At 44.0% G+C, this 14,684-nt stretch overlaps 1 protein-coding gene across 4 annotated transcripts in view; it reads left to right on the top strand.

Annotated features, from left to right (window-relative positions):
* RERE (arginine-glutamic acid dipeptide repeats) overlaps window positions 1–14,684 on the top strand; it is a 363,134-nt gene that overhangs the window by 305,627 nt on the left and 42,823 nt on the right. For all 4 annotated transcript variants that reach the window (XR_008848528.1, XM_056544467.1, XM_056544468.1 and 1 more), the window contains 3 exons: window positions 883–931; window positions 2,996–3,120; window positions 6,109–6,208. Coding sequence is in view for 3 of the 4 variants with exons in the window: in XM_056544467.1 (XP_056400442.1) it covers window positions 883–931; window positions 2,996–3,120; window positions 6,109–6,208 (274 nt within the window). In the remaining variant the exon portion in view is untranslated. The remainder of the gene's footprint in view (window positions 1–882; window positions 932–2,995; window positions 3,121–6,108; window positions 6,209–14,684) is intronic.

Below are 14,684 nucleotides of genomic sequence, written 5' to 3'. Positions count from 1 at the left end.
ACCTCTTGGTACACGGCTGATTCTTTTTTTTTTCTGCAAAGCAGATTTTCTTATAGATGATTTTTTCCCCTGTGAATCTGGTTGTTCTGGTTATCTAGCCGAGAGTACCAGCCCCAGACACAATACAGACCTGATTATTACATAAAGGTTGTAAACACTGTAGGGGAGATTTATCAAAACCTGTCCAGAGGAAAAGGTGCCCAGTTGCCCATAGCAACCAATCAGATCACTTCTTTCATTTTTCAGAGGCCTTTTCAATGATGAAAGAAGCGATCTGATTGGTTGCTATGGGCAACTCAGTAATTTTTTTTCTCTGGACAGATTTTGATAAATCTCCCCATGTATTTAAGTCTAAATGAGCTATCTAAATAAAATAATAACTAAATAATAAAAGATAAAAATATTCAACAAAATAAAAAAAATCTGTCCTATAAGTTTTCAGTATCTCTTGTTTTTTTATTAGATAAAAAGTATATGTTAATGTAAGAGTATATTGGGATTGTTTGTCCCTACAACTGGCACAGTATAGCAATATTAGGGCCCTAGTCTCTGCTGGATACAGCAGGTACAGACGCTCAGTCTCCAGGGGTCATCCAGTCTTGGCACCGCTGGCTGTGGCTAGCAGCCAACATTGAACTCAATCACCTCTGTGCGGATCTTTCAGTCGCAATCTGCAACTTGTTCTGCAGATCTAGTGCCACCTGCTACAGCCTGTTCACACTGTGACACTGTGTAAACTTGTTTACTCATTTCTGTGCATGTATTATATGGAAATGTAGAGGTTACAGATCCTCCTTTGCACCATTTTCCCCTTATTTTTATCATTTATATATAATATAATTACATTTCTTGTAGACTCATTCTAATGTGTTTGTGTTACAGGAGGCTGAATAGCACCCAAGGTGAGATTCGCGTGGGGCCAAGTCACCAGGTAAATTTTATTTGTATGCTTTTTGTCTTTGTTTTTTTGTTTTCCTATTATCATTACTGGGGTACTCCACCCCTAGACATCTTATCCCCTATCCAAAGGATAGGGGATAAGATGTCAGATCGCCGGGGTCCCGCTGCTGGGGACCCCCGGGATCTCCGCTGCGGCACCCGCTATCATTACTGCACAGAGCGAGTTCTCTCTGTGCGTAATGACGGACGATACAGGGGACGGAGCAGCGTGACGTCGCGGCTCCGCACCTCGTGACGTCACGGCCCGCCCCCTTAATGCAAGTCTATGGCAGGAGGCGTGAGGACCGCCACGCCCCCTCCCATAGACTTGTATTGAGGGGGCGGGCCGTGACGTCACGAAGGGGCGGAGCCGTGACGTAACGATGCTCCGGCCCCTGTATTGTCCGTCATTTCGTGCAGAGCGAACTCTCTCTGTGCAGTAATGATAGCGGGGTGCCGCATTGGAGATTCCGGGGGTCCACAGCAGCGGGACCCCGGCGATCTGACATCTTATCCCCTATCCTTTGGATAGTGGATAAGATGTCTAGGGGTGGAGTACCCCTTTAATGGCCTTCTACATAGTGCTAAGTCAGTTGAACAGGCTGATTTTTGCCTGTGTAAAAGGTGCGGCGATCAGTGGACAGACAAGCAAACAATCATTTGTAGGCTGATCGCTGGGATCATTTGGCCTTACAAATGCTCATTTGTAGGCAGCACGTTTCCTTATGTAAACAGGGTTACAGCCAACAATAATGTAAGTGAACGGTCACCCGAAAAATACATTAATCGCTGACTCCCAATAATTGGCTCCTATTAACATGCTTCAGTATATCCATTCTGTGCTCATATCGGCTGCGGTCTGCGGGTCCAAAAGAAGCCTACTGTATAAATACCGTATGTCAATGGTCACCGGCCATTTTATACCTTAAATATAAACTCTCTTTAACCTGTTAAGAATACTCAAAGATTGCTGTCTTGCTGCCCTTGTGGAAAAACAGATTTAAAGGGGTACTCCGTCCCTAGACATCTTATCCCCTATCCAAAGGATAGAGGATAAGATGTCTGATCGCGGGGGTCCCGCAGCTGGGACCCCCACAATCTCTGTGCAGCATCCAGCGTTCAATGCGGACGGATTCAGATGAGTGCTAGGCTGTTCGGCACTGCTTCATCTCCTTGGAAAGTGGTCTATGAATATAACCACTGCTTGTGTGGCTGAGGAGCGCCAAGTAAAAACAATACGGCACAATGCTTTGCTAAGATGAAGGGGCAGAAACGTATAGCTATCATTGGGGGTCTCAGCACTTGGACTCCCAAAACTTCTGACGTGTCACTAGGACATGTTAAAAGTTTATAAAGAGGACAGGTATGCTGTAAGGCTAATGGTTGGAGTTTCACAAAAGATCTGCAACCCAGCTACAATACTTTATGGATGTCCTGTGCCATATTGCTGCAGAAATTGCCCTTCTAATTGTGGGCGTTAAAGCCCAGCCTAAGGCCCTGAACCCGTGCCTTGTAATTGGCAGCTTCCAGATAAATATTGCCTTTTTAAGTATGATTTGTATTGCATCCGGAAGAAGTAATTACAGAGGCTGGAGCCGTTGGCGGTGAAGTGCTCTCCATCCTTACTGCTAATATCACTGCAGATGACTGAGCTGCTAATTAGGTCTCCCGACACAGTCCTATCTGTAAGATGGCGGAGTTTACTCCCCAGAGCCTACGCTTGCATTTTTTGTTTGTTTTTTTTTGCATATTTTTAGTGATACCGGCCAGATGCTACAGGTTTGCCAGTGCATTCCTGTTGGTTTGTATCAATCTGAATATGGCTAGAACTAGTCCCTGCTGATTTACTATGGAAGTCAATAAAACCTTTCAAATAGGCCACCTTGTTTGCTTGCTGAGCATTTATTATTAATCTCTTAGCTATAACCTGCCATGGTAACTACTATTTGTTGATTTGGTTCTCACCTTCTCGCCGTTGTTCAGTTTTACTTGTGGAGAGTATTCTTCAGATGTCATGTTTCATTGAGGGTGGCTAACATCATACTGTACTCCACAGGCCAAGCTTCCTGATCTACAACCTTTCCCTTCCCCTGACCGAGATCCCATCACTCAGCATGAAGAGCTGGTGTGGATGCCGGGTGTCAATGACTGCGATCTGCTGATGTATCTGAGGGCAGCCAGGTGAGCCAAACACTATCTCCCACAGGCCTTTCTTCAACTATGCCCTTGTGAACATATGGTGAAATTTGCCATTTTACACTTAGTGATACCAGTTCTGTTTTAGCAGTTAAAATTGGCATCAGCTTGTCCATGAGTCATGGACAAGGCTGCTTGAGCAGACACACCAATAACCTCCCACTACCACAAGGAGGGACACGAAAGGTTAGAGAGGATTTCATACACTGAGCAAATGAAAAGAGGTATTTTTATAATAAATATAGGTGATAGATGCATAAAATTAGATATTCATGGTCAGGATTAGATACTGAGTAACATGTTGTTTTTTTCTTTCAGTGGGATCTGACAGGTACACTTTAAGCCTGGCATAATGACTAGAAGTGTAGCTGCTTTATTGCAAATTGCACCTTTAACCCCTTGGGGACGAAGCCCATTTTGACCTTAAGGACTTGGCTTTCATTTTTGCCCTTTCATTTTTTTCCTCCTTCCCTTCTAAAAATCATAATGCTTTCAATTTTCCACCTACAGACCTATATGAGGGCTTGTTTTTTGCGGCACCAATTGTACTTTGTACTGACATCACTTATTTTATAACCTAATCTGTGGCGAAGCAAAAAAAAAAATGTATTTGTGGGTGAAATTAAAAAAAATGCCATTTTGTAACTTTTGGGGGCTTCCGTTTCTACGCAGTGCACTTTTCAGTAAAAGTGACACCTTTTCTTTATTCTGTAGGTCCATACGGTTACAAGGATACCCAATGGGAATAGGGGAGGGGGATTCAAACTTTTATTAGGAAGGGGTTAATAAAGATCACAGATCGGACAGCAAGGAGGCAGGTGAGGACCCTCCTGCTGTCCAGTTAGCTGATCGGTACATCGCAATTTCTCTGTGATGGTCCCGATCAGTTCCACGGAGCTGCTGGGACATTCTACTTTCGTTTTTAGATCGCAGCGTCTAAAGGGTTAATGCCGGGCAACGGCCTGATCGGCGGTTCCCAGCATTAAACCTTGGTCCTGGCTGCCGATAGTAGTCGGGACCCACCGGGTTTTACGTGCGCTCTGCTCATGAGTGTGCTTCAAACCCCGGGAACGGGACGAGGGTGTACAGGTACGCCCTCCGTCCTTAAGTACCAGGATGCGATGGCGTACCCATACGCCGTCCATCCCCTACAGGTTAACCTCTTAAAGACGAAGGTCGTACCTGTACGCCTTGTCCCACTCACCTATGACGCTCGCTCAGGAACTGAGCGCGGGTCATAGCGGGGTGGCCGGGACCAGTGGCTAATGCCGGACATCACCGATCGCAGTGTCTAAACTGTTTTTATTTTAAAACACATCCCGGCTGCTCAGCAGTGCTGATTGGGACCACCGCGGTGTCCTAATCCGCTGAGAGGATGGCGGGAGGGCCCTTACCTGTCTCACCGCTGTCCGATTGATGATCTGATGCTCCAGCCATGGCAGGCTGGAGCAGCAGAGAACCGATGACACTGATCAGTGCTCTGCATTAATGAACAGAGTATGCAATCTGAAGATTGCATATAATAGTGCCCCATGGGGACTGTAAAATTGTATAAAAAAATAAATATAAAAATGTAACCCCTTCCCTAATAAAATTTAGAATCACCCCCTTTTTACCATTTAAAAAAAATGTATTGCCACATGTGTAAATGTCCTATTTATAAAAATGTAACGTTACTTTAACCGCACGGTCAATGGCGTATACATAAAAAAAAAAAAGTCCAGAGTTGCGTATTCTTCGTGACTTTGTATACCCTAAAAAAAGTGATCAAAAAGTCCCATCAAAACAAAAATGTTACCAATAACAACTACAGGCACAAAATATGAGTCCCCATACATCCTCATATATGGAAAAAGAAAACAAGTTATAGTTATAAGAGGACATTTTTATACATGCTAATTTATCTAACAAAATCATACCTATATAAGTTGGGTATAATTTTAATTTTATGGACCTACAGAATAAAGGTGTAATTTTTACCAAAGAGTGCACTGCGAGGAATTGAAAGCCCCCAAAAGTTACAAAAGTGGAGGAAAAAAGAGGAAAAAACAAAAGTGCAAAAATGAAAAATGGCCTGGTCCTTAAGGGGTTAATGGCAGTTTTCTTGTTAAATTGGTCAAATTGTAGCTTTTACTAACAACAAGAGATATCACAACTTAAAATAAAATACCTATAGCCACTGATACCTCTGTAGTTCACAGCTTTCTATAAACCTGACAAGTGGACACTGAAAATTAAAGGGGTATTCCCGTCTTAGAATATTATGGTATGTAGCTAGAATTTGCAACACCACTGGTGGTCCAAAGTTTGGGACCTCCATTGATCATGACAATGAAGGGGTTGGCACATTTTGCACACAGATTAGCCCCTTACTTTGGGGCTAACCTGTGCTCTGTATTTCCGACACACTTTCCAGTCGGAATAAGTGACGTAAATTCTTTTGGCCATAGTTTGGTAAGTAGTGTGTGACAAAATGTGCGCAGAGCTTTTCCCTCCAGTTATTTGTCCCACCTGACTATCTACGGTTGATCAAGTATGTTCACATATGACACATTTGTTACAGAAACTTCTACAACTATTCGATTTGCCTAAATAAAGTTAGCCCCAAAAAAAAACAAAAAAAACATGCACATGCCCATTCAGGTAAATAGAGCAGATTTTCTGCAGTGTGTGAAAATCCTCTTAGGGGGAGTTCACACATGGCAAATTTCTGACACTGACAATCCATTCCAATCATCTGTGCAGATGCCATGGAAATGAGTAAGACAATCTGAGAATTATGTGTTACAAATCTGCTTTGTAAAAAATATTTCCTTTAGCTATGTGCACATACAGTATTTTCACATTCATTTTGCACCTCAAAATTTCAGTTTTTAGAAGCAAAAGTTGCAAACTTCTTTCATTTTCAAAAGCAAATGCTATAATGCATTTCACAAACCAACATACTTAATACATGTGCATTTGTTTGGACAGGAGCATGGCTGCTTTTGCAGGGATGTGCGATGGTGGATCTACAGAAGATGGCTGTATTGCTGCTTCTCGTGACGATACAACGCTGAATGCACTTAACACAGTAAGTAGTCGCTGTGAGCGCGTCCATATATATAGCCACTGAAATCATTCATCTGTCATCTTATTCACAATGTAGTTGTTATACTTTAGTTTATGATTGATGTTTAGCATTGAGTCAGTGCTTTTTTCTTTAGACATTTATTCACATTGCACTTATATCCAGAAAAGCCCAGATAGACTGCAGGATGTGTGCGGTATTATCTTGGCACAGTGTGTAGTTGTTAAAGCTTCCCAAATCACCAGGGAGGTACTGTAAGTGATTTTCAGCCGTCTGATGGTTGCAGCAAAATAAATGACAATTTCCAGTTGTGTTCATTGACAAGGTAGATGAATCACAGCGCAGAATGTTCTCATATTTGAGAGGTGGATGACTGTTATTGACGGATAAATATTAGTCATTGAAGATGTGCGCTCTTGTATCTGAACACGTTTTTTTTTGTTTTTTTTTATACGTTTTATACCTAGTACATTCAATGTGCGGATGCAGCCCCTTACTGGAACAGGTTTTGCTGTGCAGATAACTACAGTATCCTGTAGTCAACAGTATATGCTTTTACCTTGTTCCAGTAAGGCGGGCTTAGACAACCTGCGGCCTTGGTGCTGGAAGGCCTCTCACCGGTATAACAGCCAGGGAGCTACAGGTTACACGTCTCTCTTATAAGGCATCACAGGAGGTGTTTGTGTTTGGTAGAACTCATTATAGCTGTCAGATCTGCTAGTAAGTTTATACATCAAAGCTATCAATCTGCCTCCTGCTACTAAGCTTCTCTTATGGGCAATACATGAAGACACCACATGCCTTACAGGATACTTTGTCCTAAATGTACAACTGACGTGCTTGATTGATATACAGGACAAAAATATGCTTTTAGCAATAGCAGGAAATAGTTTGGAAGAGATCATTTAGAAATGGGGGGAACTTATCTATCTATTGCACTTCATGCGGCTTTAAGCTACTGTATCCTGCCTGTGACCCATGTGATTATACTAAACCTTTACATGAATGTAATCCTATAGTGTCCAGGAGGCAGTACACTGCAATATGGACTGGTTCCAATACCACTGCTAGACTATAATGTGTCCTAGGCAAGGCCAGCTACTCTCATTCCAAATTATATAGTAAGTAGGTACCCTCTTTTCTCCCATATAGTATTATGCCTACTCTGTGCCCCCATATAGTAGTTAAACCCACCTCTATGCCCTAATATTATTAGGCCCACCTCTGTGCCACCATATATTGTTATGCCACTGACACAGATGACCGGCACTGCCAATACACACTCAGATGTCGTACCGGTAGCGCACCTTCTTTGCATGTGATGGTGCTCAGTCCAAAACACAAACATGGATAGATACTTGCATGAAAGAAAGACAGCACTCACCATACAGCAAATTCACAAATCTTAATTCTTCAATATCTGTGCATGGACCGTAGTACACAGGTCAGGGAGTCACACAGACAGTGGTGAGTGCCGTCTTTTTCTTTCATAGAAGTATATATTGTTATGCCCAATCTGTTCCCTCTGTGTCCTTATATAGCAGTGCTCTTCAAACTGTGGACCTCCAGGTACTGCAAAACTACAACTCTGATTGAGGTTCACAGTTTGGGGACCTAGGCCATTATAGTTTCATGCTTATTCTGTGCCCCTATATAGTAGTAAGGGTCAACTTTTATTCCCCATATAGTAATTAGGTCCCCTTTGAATCCCCATATAGTTGTTAAGCTGACCTCTGTGCCAGCATGTTCTGTTCGCAAACTCACACTGCAGTCTAGCTCAAACTTCCGTGTGACTTTGTTTACACATTAATTTTTTTGTCTGACCCTATTTTCAGGTAGGGGCCTGGAGCTGCAGCTTTATCAGTTCCTATCTTAATCCCTCCCTGGCTGCACCTTAGGCAGCTGCCTAGTTTGTCTAGCAGCAGCGCCTGCCCTGTGTGGTGCCTTGAATTATATTCTGTACTAGCTGAGTACCCGGCGTTGCCCGATTGTTAATTTTCCTCCCAACAAGGATTAGGAAGGAAAAAAAAAAAAAGGAGGGAGCTTTTGACTTCATATCCTGTCCTCTATATTGTTATCATGTCCCGTCCCCATGTCCCCTAGGTGGGACTGATTTGTGATGAAGATATTGTAAGCTGAAAATAGAAGGGGACATTGCTTTGTGGGACTGGGCGTGATTTGCAAGCCAGACCGATGCACAAAAATATACATACATACAATGGTCCCTCAACATACGATGGTAATCCGTTCCAAATGGACCATCGTTTGTTGAAACCATCGAATGTTGAGGGATCCGTGCAATGTAAAGTATAGGAAGTTGTACTCTCCTGTCCCCGCCGCTCCGGACTGTCACCGCTGCCCTGGATGTCGCCCTCCATCGCTGTCTCCACGTCCCCGTGGTGCCCCCGGGATCACGTGTCTCCGTCATCACGTCACTACGCACGCACGCCGCTCCTATTGGATGACGGGAGGGCGTGCGCGGCGACATGATGACGACTATGGAGAGAGCTGGCGATGGTAGGAGACCATCACCGGAGCACACGGGGCACCGCAAACGGCTATCCGGTGGCAGCTGAAGCAGTCTGCGCTGCCGGATAGTGGTTTATGCGATGGCCCTCGACATACAAAAGCATCGTATGTTGTTGCTGCCTTGAACATGCGATGGCCTCTGAGAGGCCATCGCATGTTGAAATTATTGTATGTCGGGGCCATCGTAGGTTGGGGGGTCACTGTGTGTGTGTATGCGTATGTGTGTGTGTATATGTGTGTATGTGTATATATATATAAGTTTTCTAATGAAGTCATCCTTATCTGTATGCTTTATGAAAGTGTTTCCCCACAAAAATCATGTCCCCTATCCACAGGGTAGGTAAAACATGTGTGGTCGCTGTGAATCTGACTGCCAGGATCACCAGGAATAGCCATCCCCAAATGTCACTTGTCAATGAAGCAGCAGTGGACTTGCGCCACTTTTTTTAATGCTAGGCAGACTGCTGGAGGTCACACTTTGCAATCTTGTCAGTCCTACATGAGGGAATGGGTGAGTGGTCCATCAAGCGCACTGCTGCTCGTTTATTCACAAGGGATGATCATAGACTCCTGTGCATAGGTGACATTTTTTTTAGTAGGAAAGCCCTTTAAGGCTATGTTTACATTTCCATCAGAAGTTCTTCCAGGGCCTCTGTTGCAGATTCTGTTAAAAATACAGTATTGAACAAAAATGTAGCAAGCTGTATTTTTGTCCAGTAAAAATATAGAAATCATATTGGAAACCCCACAGACCCCATTAGTCATTGGGCTTTTTTGTGTTTCATTGTGTGTTATGCAGCGGATCTACATAACAGAGATGTCAACGTACCTTAATACCAATTAACAGGGCCCATTTCAGACCCCCCTCTAAAAAGGCTGTGCAGCTATACCCCATGCATGCATTACATGGACAGCCATGTGATACTGAGTTTACCCTTCAGTTGCTGCAGGGTAGATATCTAGATATTTGTAGCTTCTGTTTCCCCTACAGAGATAAATACACTGCTCAAAAAAATAAAGGGAACACTTTAACAATACAATGTAACTCCAAGTCAATCACACTTCAGTGAAATCACATGCTGTTGTGCAAATGGAACAGGTGGAAATTATAGGCAATTAGCAAGACACCCCCATTAAAGGAGTGGTTCTGCAGGTGCAGACCACTTCTCAGTTCCTATGCTTCCGGGCTGATGTTTTGGTCACTTTTGAATGCTGGCGGTGCTTTCACTCTAGTGGTAGTATGAGACGGAGTCTACAACCCATACAAGTGGCTCAGGTAGTGCAGCTCATCCAGGATGGCACATCAATGCGAGCTGTGGCAAGAAGGTTTGCTGTGTCTGTCAGCATAGTGTCCAGAGCATGGAGGCGCTACCAGGAGAAAGGCCAGTACATCAGGAGATGTGGAGGAGGCCATAGGAGGGCAACAACCCAGCAGCAGGACCGCTACCTCCGCCTTTGTGCAAGACCTCATGTGGCTGGAGTGTGTCAGCAGTTCCTGCAAGAGGAAGGCATTGATGCTATGGACTGGCCCGTCCGTACCCCAGATCTGAATCTGATTGAGCACATCTGGGACATCAAGTCTCGCTCCATCCACAAACGCCACGTTGCATCACAGAATGTCCAGGAGTTGGTGGATGCTTTAGTCCAGTTCTGGGAGGACATCCCTCAGGAGATCATCCGCCACCTCATCAGGACCATGCCCAGGCATTGTAGGGAGGTCATATGGGCACGTGGAGGCCACACACACTACTGAGCCTCATTGTGACTTGTTTTAAAGGACATTACATAAAGTTGGATCAGCCTGTAGTGTGGTTTTCCACTTTGATTTTGAGTGTGACTCCATATCCAGACCTCCATGGGTTGATAAATTTGATTTCCATTGATCATTTTGTGTGATTTTGTTGTCAGCACATTCAACTATGTAAAGACGAAAGTATTTCATACGATTAGTTCATTCATTCAGATCTAGGATTTATTATCTTAGTGTTCCCTTTATATTTTTTGAGTAGTGTTTATATTGTGGTTCATTTGACCTTCATTCTTTTTAGCTGGCTTGATACCGTGGATGTTCGATTTAGAATTCAGGCTCAGGCATAGACATAAAGGGCACATTCTCTGTACAGCATTGCTGAATATGTCAGCACTATAAAAATAAACAGTGGCGGTGTTGTATGTATGTCACTGAGCTCTTTGTACAGCCTTGCTCTTTGTTGTTGCTTCTGGGTTTTCCAGGTAGTTATATTCAGCCCTGGGACATATAAAGGAGCCCTGGATGAGCAGTGTCATTTATTATTATGGAAATTCAATAAGGTTTCCATTCCTGCTATAAATCAGACTTGACAATCCAGGGCTTTATTTCTGCAATAACAGCAGCACCTGCTATCAGCACCGCTAGTGCAGTGATTTAAGGTTTTGTTTTTTTGCACAGACACAGCTAAGTAGAGGTCTGTAGAGAAGAGTGAGGGGGCACCCATGGAGCTGATAAGATGTAGTGATCCACGGGAATGTAGCACTTACTGGGCCTTGTCTTTGTGTTGGCTATTAGTGGTGTGCTGTATCCCTTTACGTGTCTGGATAAGAATGTGGGCGGCAGCTCTGTAAAACGAACCCTTCTAAATATAGGGCTGAACAGCCGATGGTGGAAGCAAGTCATCCCTTGAGACCTCCGCATCTCTTCAGTGGTTGTGTAATTTTCAGATTGGGTCTCCTCAATGACAATTCCGTTGACTTTGACAATAGCTGATAAACCAATCTTATTGCTGTTTCTGATCTTGTGTGCGTGTTGGTATTCTATCCTCCCCACCATTCAAGCCATATTGGGGCAGCATGGTAACTCAGTGCTTAGGTTTCTTGCCATTCAGCTCCAGGGAGTTTGTATGTTCTCACGAGTTTCATCTGGGTATTCAAGTTTCCTCTTAGGCTGCATTCACACCTAGTTTTTTACATACGGGTGCCGGATCCGGCTGTGGGAGGGGAAAACCGGGCGCTCCCGTACCCCAGCCGGATCAGCCCGTGACTCCATTTACTTAATGAGCCGTTCGGAGTCAAACGGTGACTCCGGTCGGCTCAGTTTTGACCCATATGCAGTTTCCTGACCGGACCTAAAACCGTAGTATACTACGATTTTAGGTCCGGTCCAAAACCGGATACGGGTCAAAACTGAGCCGACCGGAGTCACCGTTTGACTCCGGTCGGCTCATTAAGTAAATGGAGTCACGGGCTGATCCGGCTGGGGTACGGGAGCACCCGGTTTTCCCCTCCCCCAGCCGGATCCTGCACCCGTATGTAAAGAACGAGGTGTGAATGCAGCCTTACACTCCAAAAACATACAGGTTTGTTAGTGTATGTGAGAGAGTACATTATGAGCCCCATTGTGGACCGGGGATGATGTGAACAGCAACAATCTATGTTGACATTATATAAGGCAGTGTTTCCCAACCAGTGTGCCTCCTGCTGTTGCAAAACTACAGCTCCCAGCATGCCCGGACAGCCAAAGGCTGTCCGGGCATGCTGGGAGTTGTAGTTTTACTATAGCTGGAGGCACCCTGGTTGGGAAACACTGATATAAGGAAAAGCAAAGAATGCCCAGTGTGTTCTGTGGACTTCGCAGTGTAAGCAATAAATATTATTTTTGTATTTTTTGCTCTAAAATGCAGAGTACAGAGCTTGGAGCGACTGTCCGTTCGCCGCCCTCTAGAATCGACCTTACGATAGCATTTTCATAGTCCATCTATCACTTCAAACGTATTATATGATAACGGATCATAAACTCCTGACGCCAGAGATGCACGAACTCACTTTTTTTTTTTCTCCTTCTTTTTTTCCACCGAAACCGTGGAATGTAATTTTCTTCCTCTTAACCAAATTTATTCCTATAGATTGACTAAATCTTAAAATATGGACATTTCTGTCTGCTATCCGTGAGGCTAAGCGGGTCTGAAGTCCCTTTTATATTGTGTGGAAGTGGCAATGTAATGAGTCATTATAGAAGCGCAGGTTGCCAGAGCCGCCTTCTCCTACCCCCATTCAGCTTAGAAACAGGAAAGGTATCTACAGAATATGCACTGTAATTGAAGATATAAATTAGAATGCAGCGCCGTGTGGAGATGTGAGAGACGGGGAATGGAGTTCATTATGAAACCAAGGAGCCTTCCAGCTGTGTCACTAAAAAAGGAAATGGTGAGATCACACTGGCGGCGGATTGGCATTTTCTACATGAAGGTACCCGCTCTGTGCAGGGTTAGTCTGTGCACCAGGTTTACATCAGCAGGTTGTGGTGGTCACATTGCAGAATTGCCCCCCCTGCTCTTAACCTGTAGACCTGTGTAACCAACATTAGGTACACACACACACACCTCACTATAAACCAACAACCTATAGGATTTAACTACAGTGCGTAACTTCCTTCACTTATGATCTTACCATGACCCATTTGCCCTTGACTTTTTGGTGCTTGGCCAAACAAGATGAGGCTAATGGATAGAACTTTAATAGAGCTGAACGTAGTCCCATACACATAACCATTCAGCACGGCTCAATGTTCGTGTCCTGTATAGGGAGGGGTAAGCCGCAGTCAGACAGCTCTGGCATCTCTGGCTTATTCCTCCCAGAGCAATACAGTTATGCAGGACACATCAAGCTATAAGTCTGTTTGGTTACCTTAAAAAGTACCCGTCATCAAATAAACTGTTCTAAACTAACTCAGGCTATGTTCCCAAACTACTCCTAACATCCCTCCAGCCCTTTAAAAAAAAAAAATTCAGAGCTTTAAAAAGCTGTGTATCATACCTTTTCTCTCCAGCAGGTTTCAGTCTGTGCAGCTTTCTGTGATAATCTGTGGAGCTTTCACTTTCTGTGCAGCTGACAATCAAGCTCCGTGCAGAGAAACACTTCCTGGGTTGGATGAGACCAAACTCAATGTATTAAATGTGGCAGGGAACAGAACAGAGCCACCTAGTGGCTGTTTTTTATATTACATTTTTAACATATTTATCTTGATAATTTTAAATGCATGTGAATGGGAAAGCGTCTGCTAATTACATAAGGAACACTATATTAAAAGTTTAATTTGGTGATTGATACTGATTTGTCTAGTCTAATGAATTGGCCACCAATTGATTGGTCTTTTAATAGTTGTTCTGCTTTTAAAGGGTTCTGATTCCCTAGAGTTGTCTGGAATGAGACTAGTTTAGGTCAACTCTATTCATTTGTATACAGCATATTGGTCCGAAAGTCTTAATGTACGGTTCTAAATTGTGTGGGTGCTTGCAGAACAGTCTTTCCTGTACCAGGGAGGGCAGTGCACACACCGCTAATACATGCATTTGAACAGGTACGGGGAATATACAGTAAGGGTAGGATAACTCATTGCAATGTGTGCCAAAGACAGAAGTGGATCCAGCTGGAAGGGGATATATCAAGGAAAGTGTTATACTTTTCCCTTACAGCCGGATCCACTTTGGCTTTGGCACATTTTCTGCTGCAGAAAATCTGCAGTGTGTCTGCAATAAGTGATCCTACCCTTATTCCGCATCAGTGTTATCTAAACCAGGGTGCCTCCAGCTGTTGCAAAACAACAACTCCCAGCATGCCCGGACAGCCTTTGGCTGTCCGGGCATGCTGGGAGTTGTGGTTTTGCAACAGCTGAAGGCACCCTGTTTGGAAAAAACTGCTGTTTATCCATTTGCAGAAGAAGAAAAAAATGGATAGAGATTTGTGTTTACTTTCATGAGCTGTCATTCGACTCCAGGGATCAGGAGGCATGTTCTCCGCTCTGTTTTTGGCCAGTAGAGCTTGGCAGGGAGTAAGAGGGGTGTCTGAGGAAAAACATGGCAGTATGTAAGCTGCTGCTCTGAAATGCTAGAAATGTATCCTGTCTGGGTATTTGGAGTAGTAGTGGTGGCTTATAGTGTCTGCTGTGCTCGGCTTGGCTTCTGCAGGCCGCTTCCTG

Source organism: Hyla sarda, chromosome 10, assembly GCF_029499605.1.
Source record: "Hyla sarda isolate aHylSar1 chromosome 10, aHylSar1.hap1, whole genome shotgun sequence".
In the NCBI taxonomy this organism is placed as follows: Eukaryota; Metazoa; Chordata; class Amphibia; order Anura; family Hylidae; genus Hyla; species Hyla sarda.
Note: the sequence above shows the minus strand (reverse complement) of the source record. Positions and strands in the feature narration are given on the sequence as shown.